This window comes from Gymnogyps californianus, chromosome 22 (assembly GCF_018139145.2).
Source record: "Gymnogyps californianus isolate 813 chromosome 22, ASM1813914v2, whole genome shotgun sequence".
Lineage (NCBI taxonomy): Eukaryota > Metazoa > Chordata > Aves > Accipitriformes > Cathartidae > Gymnogyps > Gymnogyps californianus.
Window position 1 is genome coordinate 1,981,986 of NC_059492.1, and position 12,968 is coordinate 1,994,953.

Consider the following 12,968-nt stretch of genomic DNA (forward strand, 5'->3'; position numbering starts at 1 on the left):
CAAAACATATGTGCTGTGAGGCGCATACTGCTGGCCCTTGCGTTGAGATGAACCATTTCCCACTCAAGTCCAATGCTTATGTTAGGTAATTAGGAAACCATGGCAGCTACTTTAGAAAGGTTTCAAGTGGGATACAGTGCCACAGCGTCAGATGGTTAATAATTACCAAATAGCTTTATGGAAAAAAACTTTGGCATTTCTGAAATCCTGTCTTGTTATGAGTGACTCTCTCAATTGAGGAGAAAAAAGAAACTGAAATTTTTTACACTTGTACCGTAACAGGTCTATGAGGCACGGGGACTGGGGTTTTGTGGGTGGTTTTTTTGTTTGTTTTTTTTAAATGCATAAATTGTTCTGTAGAATTCATTTAGGGAACTATTTCAGACCATCCTTTTATTTTTTTTTTCCCTTTATCACAACATCTACAAGCAGTTCTGGTGAGTACTAGTGTCTGTTGCTGTTAATTGATGCGGTGTGACATAGCATTAAATGGACGTGCTTAGTGACGAGTATCTTTTCTTTCTGCGTAGCCGTACACCTGGTAATTGCCAGAACTCTGCTAGTGAAGTAGATCTTCTGGGTCCAAACCAGAATGGATCAGAGGGCTTAGCCCAGCTGGCAAGTACTAATGGTGCCAAGCCAGTGGAGGATTTCTCCAATATTGAGTCCCAGAGTGTCCCTCTGGATCCCATGGAGCACGTTGGCATGGAGCCTCTTCAGTTTGATTATTCTGGCACTCAAGTACCTGTGGACTCGGCCGCAGCCACCGTGGGGCTCTTCGATTACAATTCCCAACAGCAGGTAAAGTGTCGGCCGTTGGTCCTACCCTACCGCTCCAGTTCCTCCAGGAGAGTCATCACGGGGTTAGCATGAGCTCAGGCTCTTGTCTTGGGGAGAGGGACGGAGGAAGACTTGGAAAGGTTTCATCATCTCTGCCATCCATAGAGTGCTGCGTGTGTCCTAGGGAGCTCGAGGCAGGAGATCTACTTAACATGGCCATCTGAACAGCAGTCTTAAGGACCTGTAATAAACAGCAGTTATCAACAGCGCTTTTCTGTGTATCAATCATTTTTAGCCTGAGTAAGTTTGCATTGGAGAAGAGCTTTAAATTAGTAAAAACTGCTAAACAAACAAAAAAACCCCTCCACTCTCAAGCCCTTTAAGTGACTTAAACGTCAAACGACTGCTCAGCCTTGGTGTTGCAGCCCTGCTTTGGGATCTCTGCAGTACCGAACCGGAGCAGACTGAAGGAATAATGAGTTTAAACTGGCTCGCTCATACTGGAGCATGGTTTAAAGCCTGAGGTCAGAGTCCAATACTACAAAACTTTATCTCAGCCCAGCGAGTTTGTTTGACCTTTTCTCCCACGCAAGCGGCCCAAGCTTCTCATCCTGGACAAGTAACCCAAGTCCTTGCTTTGCTGTTGGCTTCTCTTGAATGCTGGGCCTAGATCCAACGATCGACTCATAATCCACTCCTGTTCCTGCTAGTTTGGGTAACGATTGAAACTTTTATTGCTTTCCTTTTCTAAGTATGATATCCCTCACAAAGAATAAAATTCTTTGTTGTAGCTGATTGCAAGAGTGTGTAACTAGCCCTGGGTTTCCCGAAATATCTGATCTTTTTTAGCAAAATAGCCTGTTGGCACTCTGTATTGAGGAAAGACTGTTGCCAAGTTTGTGCTAAAGGCCCACCTCCAGAGAGTTATCATAGTCTTAAAAGCAATGTAAATACCTGTGTTATAGCTTAATCGGCTGTTTTATTATATAGCACGTTTAGGAGGTTAATGATGGAAAATTTTTTAATGATTAAACTAAATAGCTGCTGTGTAGTTCAAAAAGGGAAGAAAAAAAAAAAGCTAGTTTAAAGTCTTTGCCTTACTCTGTGGTGTAGGACCTTGAATGCAAGAATTAGTTTTAAACAATGAAACCTGTGTATTTTTTTTAAAACACTATGTTAGAGCTAAGTGAACTCCTTTTTAAAGAACCCTACTGGATTTCCCATTAGGTATGGGAAAATAACTTCAGGAATGTGAAGCCTGTAATTTGTATTTTGTCTGTTAGTATATTTTATTTAAATTAAGACTCACTTACATGTTCAAGTAGTTTTTATTTGTTTCTTCTAGCCTTTAAAAAATAGGATTTAAGATTTGGCATGTCTTGTGCCCAGCTAGAAATAAAAACTCTCGAAGTAAGGCGGACCTGGAGAGTGTGCTGATTTCAGAAGTGATTGCAGTATGGCTTTTGGGCTCTGGCTCTGGATGGCCCTGTAGACAGGCCTGGTTTTTTTATGTTGTTGTTGGTTTTTTTTTTTTTCCTTTTTATAAAGTGAATGGGTAATATCCGCGTAGAGCTGATGTCATCTACATGTAATCACGCTTAAAACTTTCTGCTGGGGTTGCCTGTGAAGCTGCAGTTCTCTCTGGTCTCCTTGAACTGTGAATTTTGGTGGGGAGCCGGCGGTCCTGGCGCTGTGAGCACAGCTGCCTGCCCACCCAGTCGCTCTGGCATGCTCAGCTCCCGCCCAGGTCATGCTGAGAATAAGCAAGCCAGGCTGTTTAATAAGGACTGTTATTTTAGTTTCAGCTTTGTTGCAATAGCTACTTACACCTACAGTCAATGCAAACCACAGGCTTTTCTAAGTCTAAGTGCTGTATTAAAGATAAGGGTTCACGATTCTGCCAAATGTGACCTCTCAGTGCACGTTTGTATAAACGCGATGTATCTTGGCTCAGAGTTGTACCCATTTTCTTAATATATGATATCCAGCAGCCAGTGTTTCTTGGTATTCGCTGTCTGCCAGTTATAGCCTGTATGAAAGAAATCTGTCTTTTGGCAGTATAGTTTTTTCCATTCAGTTGTCAGAAGGAAATATGTCCTGAACAAAAGGATCTTGTCTGTAAAAGTGTCTTTCTCAGTCCATTGGGAAGCATCATATACTTTGAAAGGATTACAAGCAAGTACAGCTAAAAGCAATATTAAGAAGGGAAGGTCTTAACCACGTGTAATCTGATTAGAGATGTCAGATGTTTATATTGCAGAAGAAACTGGCTTACAGAAATCTAATCGTACAGTGTTCCCATAACTGTATAATACAGACTGCGATATTCTGGTTTCTTGGAATTCCCTTGATGAACTCTCCCGTGTGTTGTAAATGATGCTTCATTTGTGTACACATGTGAGAGAGGAAAGTAGCACCGCTTTTTGAAATGTCGGGTGATCCTACTGAACTCCTCCGAAACTATGTCAGTCATTTGCAGGTTTTCACTCTGAATGTGATTTCTAATAGGCTAAAATGCTCCGTGCGTACATTCTTATAACTTCAGCCTCACTTTGTAAATTCCAGTTAATACTCCTGTTAGAAGAGGTTTCTTTTCCTTTTTCCACTTACTGGAGACCACGACTTAATACTGATACGTAGTTTAGCCTTAGTTTCATATCCAGTAGGGTTCCAAATAAGACGACAAAAAGCTATTATTTGAGTTTTTACTTTTTGTTTTGTTTTTTGGAATATAGGTCTTTGCTGTCAGCAGATGGAGACAGTGCATTGAGGCTTTAATAACTCTTCCTAAATACGTAGAGTTGATGATTCCCAGAGCTCATGTGGCGTAGGGGCTTATCTGGCTAAGTAAAGCCTGAAATTGTGATCGTTTTTGTTGGCTCCGCTTCCTTGTACGTGCTACAGGCAGTATGAAATCTGCAGCTGCAAAAAGTTTTAGCTGTTCACACTGAGGTTTCTTCCGGGTAAGTTGAGTCTAGACTCTGGGTTTGCAGGCTTGCAGAAACTGCGATTTAAAGCGGGCAGAGGGAGAGGTCGCTGATTTGAGTCACTGCCTGAGCGCATGGCTTAGATACCAACATCTGTCTCACCCTTCTTTGGAAGGGAAACTCCATAAAGATTTAAGAGGAGGTCTGCTGCAGGCGGAAGGAATCCAGCCCTTCCTCATGCTTGCAACACAGTGTGAATGCAGAACGTTTGCATGTGGTTTTAAAGAAGCTCAAGAATATTGTCTGAGGAAGTAAGCATCACTAAGTTGGAGCTAAGTCTTTAGGTTTTGTTGACTTGAGGATGCAAGCATACTCTCAGTGGTTTTCTTGAGCAGATGAAAGGACTCTGCCCAGCCACTCTGTTCCTTATTCCTCCCTTCTGTAATACCAGTAATTTTAGGTAAAGGGGCATCTTTTCAATCTCCCTCTTTGAGTCTTTAGGTAAACTCTAACAGCTGCTGACAGCAGCCATTTGCAGAGCATTTTGGATACTGTGGCTTGATTTCAGCAAAAGAAAAATGCACAAAGCTGGTGTGGGTACTTGTATGTCTGGAAGTCAAATTTAGCAGTCATCAGCTGTGCTCATGAGAGGGGGAGAGAGCAAGCAGACAACAAAAAAACCGCAGCAGCAGCAGGTGAAATATGCTTTGAGTAGTTGTGGATTCTTGTTTTTTTGCTAGTACTTCTAATTTTAAACTGGATCATTGAGATGCATTTGGGAGGTGTGGAAGTCATCACACGTAAACTGAGCACAAGAAAAAGTATTTTCAGAGAAGATAAGTGCTTTTTTGCCCTTAAGACAGGCAACTAATAATCTAGCCATTTCCTCTGCTGTTGACCTTGGTGGAATACACATTAGCAGACTGGAAAAATAGATCCCAGGGATGCAAAAGAATATGAAAGGTAAAGGTTTTGGTGAAGTGTTTGCAGCTGAAGAAAGCTAAAATACTGGATTGCTGAACTCAATACAAAAGTAGACCACAAAAACAAGGATGGCTGTTCCAAATGTATCTACACCCAGCAGTGAAGCAGTTCAGGGATATATATTTCCACGCCCCAATATTTGCTGATGCTGATCAGTGAATGAAATGTTGCTGGAGACTCCTACAGAGCCAATATCTCTCATTCCATTTTCTGTAGGTCATGTTGTCTATGATGTCCTTGCTTTTTTAAACTAAAAGATGTCAGTAGACCATTTGATCTAACTCCTGATGACAGACGGTATACTAACAAAGATTACACCCCTTATAAGCACTCAACTTTGTGTAAGCATGAAGTATTGTTGAATGACATGTTTAAAAAAAGAAAGAAGGGGGGGAGAAGGTGTGTTCTACATAAAGACTGTTAGGAGTGTTTTATGGCCCTCCTGATGTTAGGCCCAGGGAGCTAATAAAGTAACAGTGGATTTGATATGTTTCTCCATAAGCAGCATTACAATACTCCTTGGATATATGGAGGGGCCCCAACATCTTAAGGGGTGAGCAATCTTTGGGGAAAACAGTTGTGACTAGGTTTTTGGCACACAGAAGATCAGTTCTGGATCCCCTAAGTACTGAGTTTCCACATCTTAAATCCGATACTGATCCCTTACATGTTTTTTTTCTCCTTCTGAACTTGTAAAAAGAGAACAGAGTTAGACTATCACCCATCTTTTTTTCAGATTTTCTGCCTAAACAGCGCAGTTGCTCATCCTGCTCTCAGAAGAACCAACTCCAATTTTTGCCTATTAAAACCCCCCCAATTTTCTAAATGATTCCGTGCTTCTTGATGGTTGTGAGTTTCTGCCAAAAATTTGGGCAGAATTACTACTGCTGCTTCTGACAGCTGAAGTAGCTCACTTGTCTTGTCTGAAAGGAGTGCAGAGATAATAGGTGTGAAAATTGTATGGCATTTAGGCCTATTTTTTTTTTCTCTCTCCACTCACTTGGAAAAATTTATCACAGCGGTTTGTGAAGTCGTTCACACCTCAGAAATGATCACTTCTGGAAGTAAGTGGGGATGACCATTGCTTCTGGATAGTTTCAGAGTGGCTGTTCAGCTTGTGTATCCTTAAATGTTTTAATTAGAGCTGAGCGATGGTCTGCTAATGGATTGATTCAGGGAGTGTTTCATTTAGGTAGAGGCATAGGAAGCTGGGGAAGTAAGTTTTTAGTAAGGACCTGGATGAATGGAAAAAAAAAAAAACCACCAACCTAAGCAAAAATACTTTAAAGACTAATGTAATCCTCTCTTTTTTTTCTTGTTGAGAACAGTCATTCTCAATAACATTGGCCATTGCTCCCTAAGATTGTAGTGAGCTGTAAGCTGGCAAACTTGTATATGCTTTGGATGACTTAACCAAAAAGTGCCTGGGTCTGGTTTCTGTCTGTGGTCAAAGAAGAATTTACACTTCCTGCCTGGATTCACGTAGGAGATGCTAGAGATGGAAGGCTGGCAGGTAAAGGAAGCATTTTGTCCAGGCGTTTGTGAGCTCCTGAGGCTGGCACCGCATCTGATGGCTCTTCAGATGGCTCTGAAGCCATCTCAAGAGTATCATCTCTCCCACGCCTCACTCTGCAGCCCGCTTGCCGCCCCGCTTGCCGCTTCAGACCATCTGGGAGAGTCGCACGGGTTGTCCACTGGTGTAACTGCGATTTCACTGTACTCCAGTGTTCAAGATCTGGAAGTGTTCGTGGCAGCTACTAGTGATCCACAGGCTGCAGTTAGGGGTTGTGTGTTTGAGGAGGAGTTGGGGAAGAAATGTCTTTCAGGCATTGTGCAGAGAATAGCAGAGAAAACCCTGGCTGTGGTTTAGCTGTACTTCAGAAATATATTTTTTTTCAGGTGGATTATCACAGGCAATTGATTTCAAAGGAGTTTGGTTTTTTCAATTCCTTTTGAAATGTTTCCCTTTAAAGAGGAGTGTCTGTAGTTGTGAAAATAAATCTAGTGTAAAGGAATTGCTTTAAAAGGAAGTAAGAGAGTGCTTTTTGTGCATGAGTAAAGGACCGTATTTGTGCTTTTGTCCCTTTAGTTGTTCCAAAGACCGAATGCACTTGCTGTTCAACAACTAACAGCAGCGCAGCAGCAGCAGTACGCGTTGGCAGCTGCCCATCAGCCTCACATAGGTAAGTCTTGCATTTAATACATTACATTTTACTGGACTTCTGTTAATCCTCAGAATACATTGGGAAAATACCAGGGAAAAAGGATTGGTAGGTTTTAGAGAATCTTGAATAAGTTTTTGCAACTGGTAATCGACATGCAAGCAGAAGTATATTGTTTGAAGATTTACTTGAAAAATTCTGGAGGTATCTCTTGCACACTTTAAAAGCTCTAGAGCATTCGTGTCTGGCAGGAATCGCACTCTTACCCTTGCTGAGAGTGCTGTTCAGTAATGAGAGCGTTTTGAAGTACTTGCTTGCTCTGAGTGAGGCATGAATTGGGGCAAGTGGCACAGTGAAGTGAGGGGAAAAATGCACAATTCAATATGCATCTGAATGTGCTTCCTGTGGTTCAGCTGCCTGGGGTCTGATTTTAAGTTAAAGATGTAATTTATGCAAACACATGATTCATATTATTAAAACAGTATAGATTAACTGGGAAGAAAACACTTAATCCTGTGCATAGAAAGACAGGAGAACTGTAGAAGGGCTACTCATGTATGATTAAACTATCTTAGGGTTAAACGGTTTTAGCCCAATAAGCAATTTAAGTGGTAGTTCTTCCTACCCGAAAGCCCAATACAAATGTGTTGGGACTCTCCCAGCTCTGTGCAGTACACTTGTGTGCTTATTGGAGTTCAGGGATAGACCTGAATTAAAATTATTTAGCTTTTTAACTTACTCCCCTTCACCTTTACCTCCCCTCCACGCCCCTCTCCCGCCCACCGGTAATTTCTCTAATGATTAAACTGTTTCCTTGCAGAGGAAGGTAATGCTTACACGGCAGTGATAGTGCCGTGTGATGTTGCCTGTACACTCCTGAGCTCCTTCCAAACTAATTAATTGAAATACTGGTATTGTGTAGTGGGCATGGAACTCAGAAAGTAGGGTAAATTGGTTCTTGATCAACTTGCTATAGAAAATACAGAACAGTAACAAGCAATTAGCTAATGTTAATATCTAGCTGGTCTTAATAGTCACCTAAACAGCAAGGGTGTGTCTGCGCTGCAGAGATACCTGAGCAAGTATGGGTATTGTATATAGAGTATTTTACCACTTCAGCTTTCCTTATGGGGCATTGCATCCTTGGAATTAGGTTTCTTTTATGTAAATTATATCCTCTGTAGATTGTTCTGTTAAGACTCTGGGAAACACAGTGGTTGCTCACTCCCTATCGAGAACAACCTGTAAATAGCTTGAAAATACTGAAGCAACCTGAGCTTTTGTGTTCACCAGCAAGGTAGCCAGAGGTATTTTGGTAGGGCTTCAGTTCTAGTTAAGTTTGTTTTTACTGACAGGTATGTTTTCAGCAGGTTTAGCTCCTGCTGCCTTTGTCCCCAATCCGTACATCATCAGTGCCGCTCCACCGGGAACAGATCCGTACGCAGCCGGGCTTGCAGCAGCTGCGACATTAGGTGAGATACTTCCAGTTGTCTGTGCATTTGTGACCATTTTCTGTACCAAAACTGCTCTTGAGTCTGTGATTGTGAAAATTAAATATTAGTATATTGTAATTTCTGTGGAGAGATCATTGTATATCAGTGAGTTGAAACACAATTTGTCTTGGAAACCCTATTTTCTGTAGTTTAAATGTGATAATTCTTGTATAACACTTGCTAGGGGCTCTACCTCTGAGGATAAACAACCAGAGCAAATCTGAAATGAAACACTTGCAGACATAAATGTTGCTACATGTTTGGGGTTTTTTGGTAACTGACAGTAGTGAGAGATACCTTTGAAAATACACTTATTAAATGCTAGAAACATGGAGGATATGTTTTCCTGCCAGGAAAGTTGTATCTCGTTGCTGTTTAGCTTGATTTACTGTAGTGCGTCCTGCAAATGATGTCTTTCCCTTTTGCTAGTCTGTTAAGAATTTATGCTTTTTAGGTTCTCTAGGTAAAAACATTGCATATCTGCTATGAGGCTTGTACTATGAATATGCAGTTTTCCAGATGGCAAGCAAAGATGGTGGCTCTTGTCTTCATGCAAGATCTTTCTCCCAAACGTTCATGTATCAGTTTCCAAATTCTCGCCAACTGTCATAGCCAAAATTGTTGTATCCTGAGATGACAGCTCGGTAAAACAGCTTATCAGGCAGTGTGAAGAACACATTGTACGTTGAACTTTTGCTGCGTATGCCATAAAGTTCTTGCCTAAGCATTGAGGACAAAGGAAGAATATACTTTCAGAAAAACATTTTTATAACCATGCTTTTCTTTCCATGAGCCACCGGGAGAGGAAGCCTTCTACATTTTAAATAAAAACTGCTTAGTTCAGAGTAGTGGTGACTTTTAGTGGAGCCTGCACGCTGTTGCCACACTCCACTTACAACTTGTATACTCACTGCAAATCTCTTCCACTGTGGGATGGCTTGTACTAAATCAAAACCATAGAACGTTGGCTGTACGTGAATACAGCACTCTGCCAAACAGCGTTGTGGTTTGGTACGTGACTTTTCAGCATGTTTAACAGCTCTTACATAACCACTGCTTAGCTTTTAAGCTTTGAGGCCAGTATCAGGTCAAGCTCTGAAATGGGATTTCAGCAACTGTTACCCAGTTGGATGGCATTTTTAGTGGATCATATTGAAGTATGTAAAGAATCAAGATCTTAATTTGAAGATGGGCTTTGGACTTTTTGGCTGTTGTGAATTTTGTATGCTGATTGCATAATAACAATGCAAGATTAAGTTTAGGTAACAACATGTTGTTGGCAAACAAATGACACTGTGATTAAATGGAAGAAAGCCAAGAGCTAGAGTACAAGGATATTTCTAATAGTCCAGGAGTCGATAAACTATCATGCGATGATGAATGTGTGGCAGTGAATGAATGACCTGCACTCTTGGTGGCAAATACAAGTAGGAAGCTTCAGTCAGAACTTGGCGGGGAAGAGGTGCTAGAACACTAGCAATTCCAGTTACAGTCAGAAGAGGTGCTTTGTAAATGAATATTATAAAAAGAGGATTCTAGTTGGCTTTTTTGCATCACCTCAGTGCTTCTAAAACTAGTGCTCATTCTTCAGTAACACACTGAAGTTCAGTGGAGCAGGAGGTCAGTGTCTTGATTTCATAGAAAGACCACACGTAACTGCTGCCAGATTTCTAGGAAACAGCAAGTGTGTTTGCAACAACTTTTTTTTTTTTTCCTTTTTCTCAGCAGTATTAAAGCTGCAGCTGCCTGAATATCTGATTGGGGCCTTATAAATTTGAACTAGGAAATAACATACCCCACGATGCCTAAAGCATCCCAAAACTTGGCATCAGGATCTCTACTTGAATAATTTTTAAACTTTATGACTCTTGAAAGCAAGACAAAAGAATGTGTAATGCACTGAAATGTACTTATAGTGTTACACCACTGAAAAATACAAGTTACTTCATCCATCTCATTGGGCTTTGGACCCTAACAGCTAGAAATGGCAATATAACAAACTTCACTCCTTGTTGATACTCGTTTTAGGAAAAGCACCTTTTCTGTCTAGACTCGAGCAGTTTTGAAAGCCTGTTCTCCATAATGACTGAGTGCAGCACTGAAGGGCCGTGAGGCAATTTAGATGTTTAGAGTTATGTATAAAGTTAGAAGGCCTCCCTGATGTGTATGGGAGTGTTAAATTGGGAGGACTTGGAGAAGTTTATGAGATGGAAGAAATGAGTTTAGAGTTGTTGGTAGTTTATTGCTCACAGTTACTCTTAGAGCGGAGAGGAAACTTTTGTGTGTTTTATGGTGGAGATAATTCTGTCAATTAAGATTCTGCCGTTATGGCAGCTTTTCCATAATTGTAAGACTGTCAGCCCTGTGATAATATTCTTTTCTTCCCAACAATAGTAACATTTTAAAGAACAAATCTGAATGCAGAGGGAAGGGCTTCCTAGACTCAAGAAAAAAATCACTTGTGATTTTAAACTGTGGGGAAGATACTGCTGTCTTTAAAAAGTGTTGTGAAATTGCCTTCTATCATTTGAGAAAGATGTCACTCAAAAAAAAAAAGAAATCTTGCTTTTTGTAAGACAAGTTGGGAAACGTTGATTCCCTCTGAGGTGTGTGTTACAGGTAGAAAAGTGTTTCTGTTATTTGTAGAGAAGTGGATGCTGGAATAATCTGCAAACAGGAAAAATACAGTGCTCCTAGACTGAAGGTAGAGTCTGTTTGGATGTGTCTGCACTGTGCTTCTCAAGCTTGGGTTTCTTAGAAGCCTCATTCACTTGGTGCTGACCTGTGTCCCATGGAGAGCCAGCTCAGAGCTGGCGACCGGTATGGATGCATGCACATACCGCCTAGGACCGGGGTTTTGGGGGAGCACGTGCAGCTGGCTCTCCCCCAGCTGCCCGGGGCACGGTGTCATGCAAGGGTGCCTCTCCTCTTCTGGATCTGTGCTGGCCCCAGGCGCTGTACGGCGGGGTTTGCATGGGGCTGCACCAGAGCCGTTTGAGTCCAGCTGTTTCTCACCCCCATCCCTAAAAAGACACCGCTTCATGGATATCTGCGATTGCCATACCGATAATTGGGAAGTGATGAGCTCACAAGTCGATAGTATTTGATAAAGTTGCTATTTGCAGCCCTGCGTTTTCAGACATGAGATTCTTGAGGCTGGTTAACATGGTGGTCACCTAAGCCCTCATCCTTGGCAAGAGGGGGCTGGCTGTTCCTGCAGAGAGCAGGTATGGCTTCTGCTTACAGAGATTTGAGTGTGAAGGCTGAGATTAAAAGCAAAAATTCTGTTATGAACACACTTACAGATGGATTTGCTAATGTTTCTTGAAAGGAATATTTGTGGGTGTTTGTGGCCAATGTGTGAGACATAGTACTGGGAATATTTGATTTCAAAGGCACTAGAATGGCTTTTATTTTCTCATGTATGTGTATCTTTAATAAGTGTAAAAGCAGGTGCAATATCTCCTGAAGTAAAGAAACACTGCGTGTTTTTGTAAGTCTGGCAATGATGACACACTTGCCCTCACTGAGAACACTGTTCAATAATGAGCCTCACCATGTGCTCAAATGAGCTGAGCCAGACTTGCAGCTCTTTTAAGCCCAGCTGCCTGCAAACTTCAAAGACTTTGCGTCTCTTCTTCTTTTGAACACCTAAGGCTTTTGCACATCTGATGAGCAACCTCTAACTAGGAAGAAAAACCCATCTAGACTATGCTTGTTTGATAATTAGAACTGAGACTAAAATAACCCAGAGAGATGCCCACGTTTTGCCGAGATAAAGGGTATTGCAGCAACTTCCCAGTGGCCTAAGTGCAAATGCAGACTGATTACTTGCATAAAACAGAGCAGTTGCAACTCTTTTCCTGTTGAGTGCAGGAGCACCCTAGCAGTTGGCATCTGATCTGCATTGACTGGATATAAACAGATTATAATCCACCGATTAGCCATGTGTCTCTAACTACTTAGGTCAAGATAGGCAGTACCATTGTGGGACTGATTAATTTTCTGCAGGTTTTTTAATTTGAGTTACCACTGCTCATGAATTCCCAGATTGGAAGGTAAGAAACAAGTGGTTGCTGCTCCAAGACAAATCTGAGTAAGACAGACAAGTCACCTTCTCTGACTGACGGCACACAGCAAATCCAACAAGGGTGGATTTCGTGGCAGAGCTTTAGCGTGAGATACAAATCCGACTGTTCAGCATGTATTGCTAAAGTGCCTGGCGTTAAACAACAGGCTACTTACAACATCTCCCTGCTGTACATAGAGCTGGGCATGTGTGTTAATGACGCTACAAAATCCTAAATTTGGGGAAAGTACAGTGGTTGCAAACAAAATAATAAAGGAGAGTGACTATTACACTTCTGAAATATGAATTTAATATTTGACATTAAATATGAAATGAGTATCTTGAAGTGTTGCTGAATCTCACCAGTCTGCAGTATTGATTCCGGGAGCAGTAGTTCATCCAGGCTGAGATCCAGACAGTTGCACAGTGGATTACTTCTGCATTATGTAGTAGCTCATTTGAGACAAACTCGTTACTGTATAAAAAACAAAACCAAGGTAAAAAAGTACTTCCTGGATTTTTTTCCCCCTTTGTCATACCCAAGCTTACACTC

General features: G+C 41.4%; 1 protein-coding gene and 1 non-coding gene across 9 annotated transcripts in view; both read left to right on the forward strand.

Moving 5' to 3' along the window:
* PUM1 (pumilio RNA binding family member 1) overlaps positions 1 to 12,968 on the forward strand; it is a 76,755-nt gene that overhangs the window by 36,195 nt on the left and 27,592 nt on the right. For 5 of the 8 annotated variants that reach the window (XM_050910039.1, XM_050910038.1, XM_050910042.1 and 2 more), the window contains exons 7-9: positions 531 to 801; positions 6,781 to 6,874; positions 8,221 to 8,325. In XM_050910039.1, coding sequence (XP_050765996.1) covers positions 531 to 801; positions 6,781 to 6,874; positions 8,221 to 8,325 — 470 coding nt within the window. The remainder of the gene's footprint in view (positions 1 to 530; positions 802 to 6,780; positions 6,875 to 8,220; positions 8,326 to 12,968) is intronic. The other 3 variants (XM_050910040.1, XM_050910043.1, XM_050910044.1) reach the window with 2 other exon arrangements.
* LOC127025213 (small nucleolar RNA SNORD103/SNORD85) lies at positions 11,845 to 11,928 on the forward strand. The gene has a single exon (XR_007767642.1). It is a non-coding gene; the product is annotated as a small nucleolar RNA SNORD103/SNORD85 (small nucleolar RNA).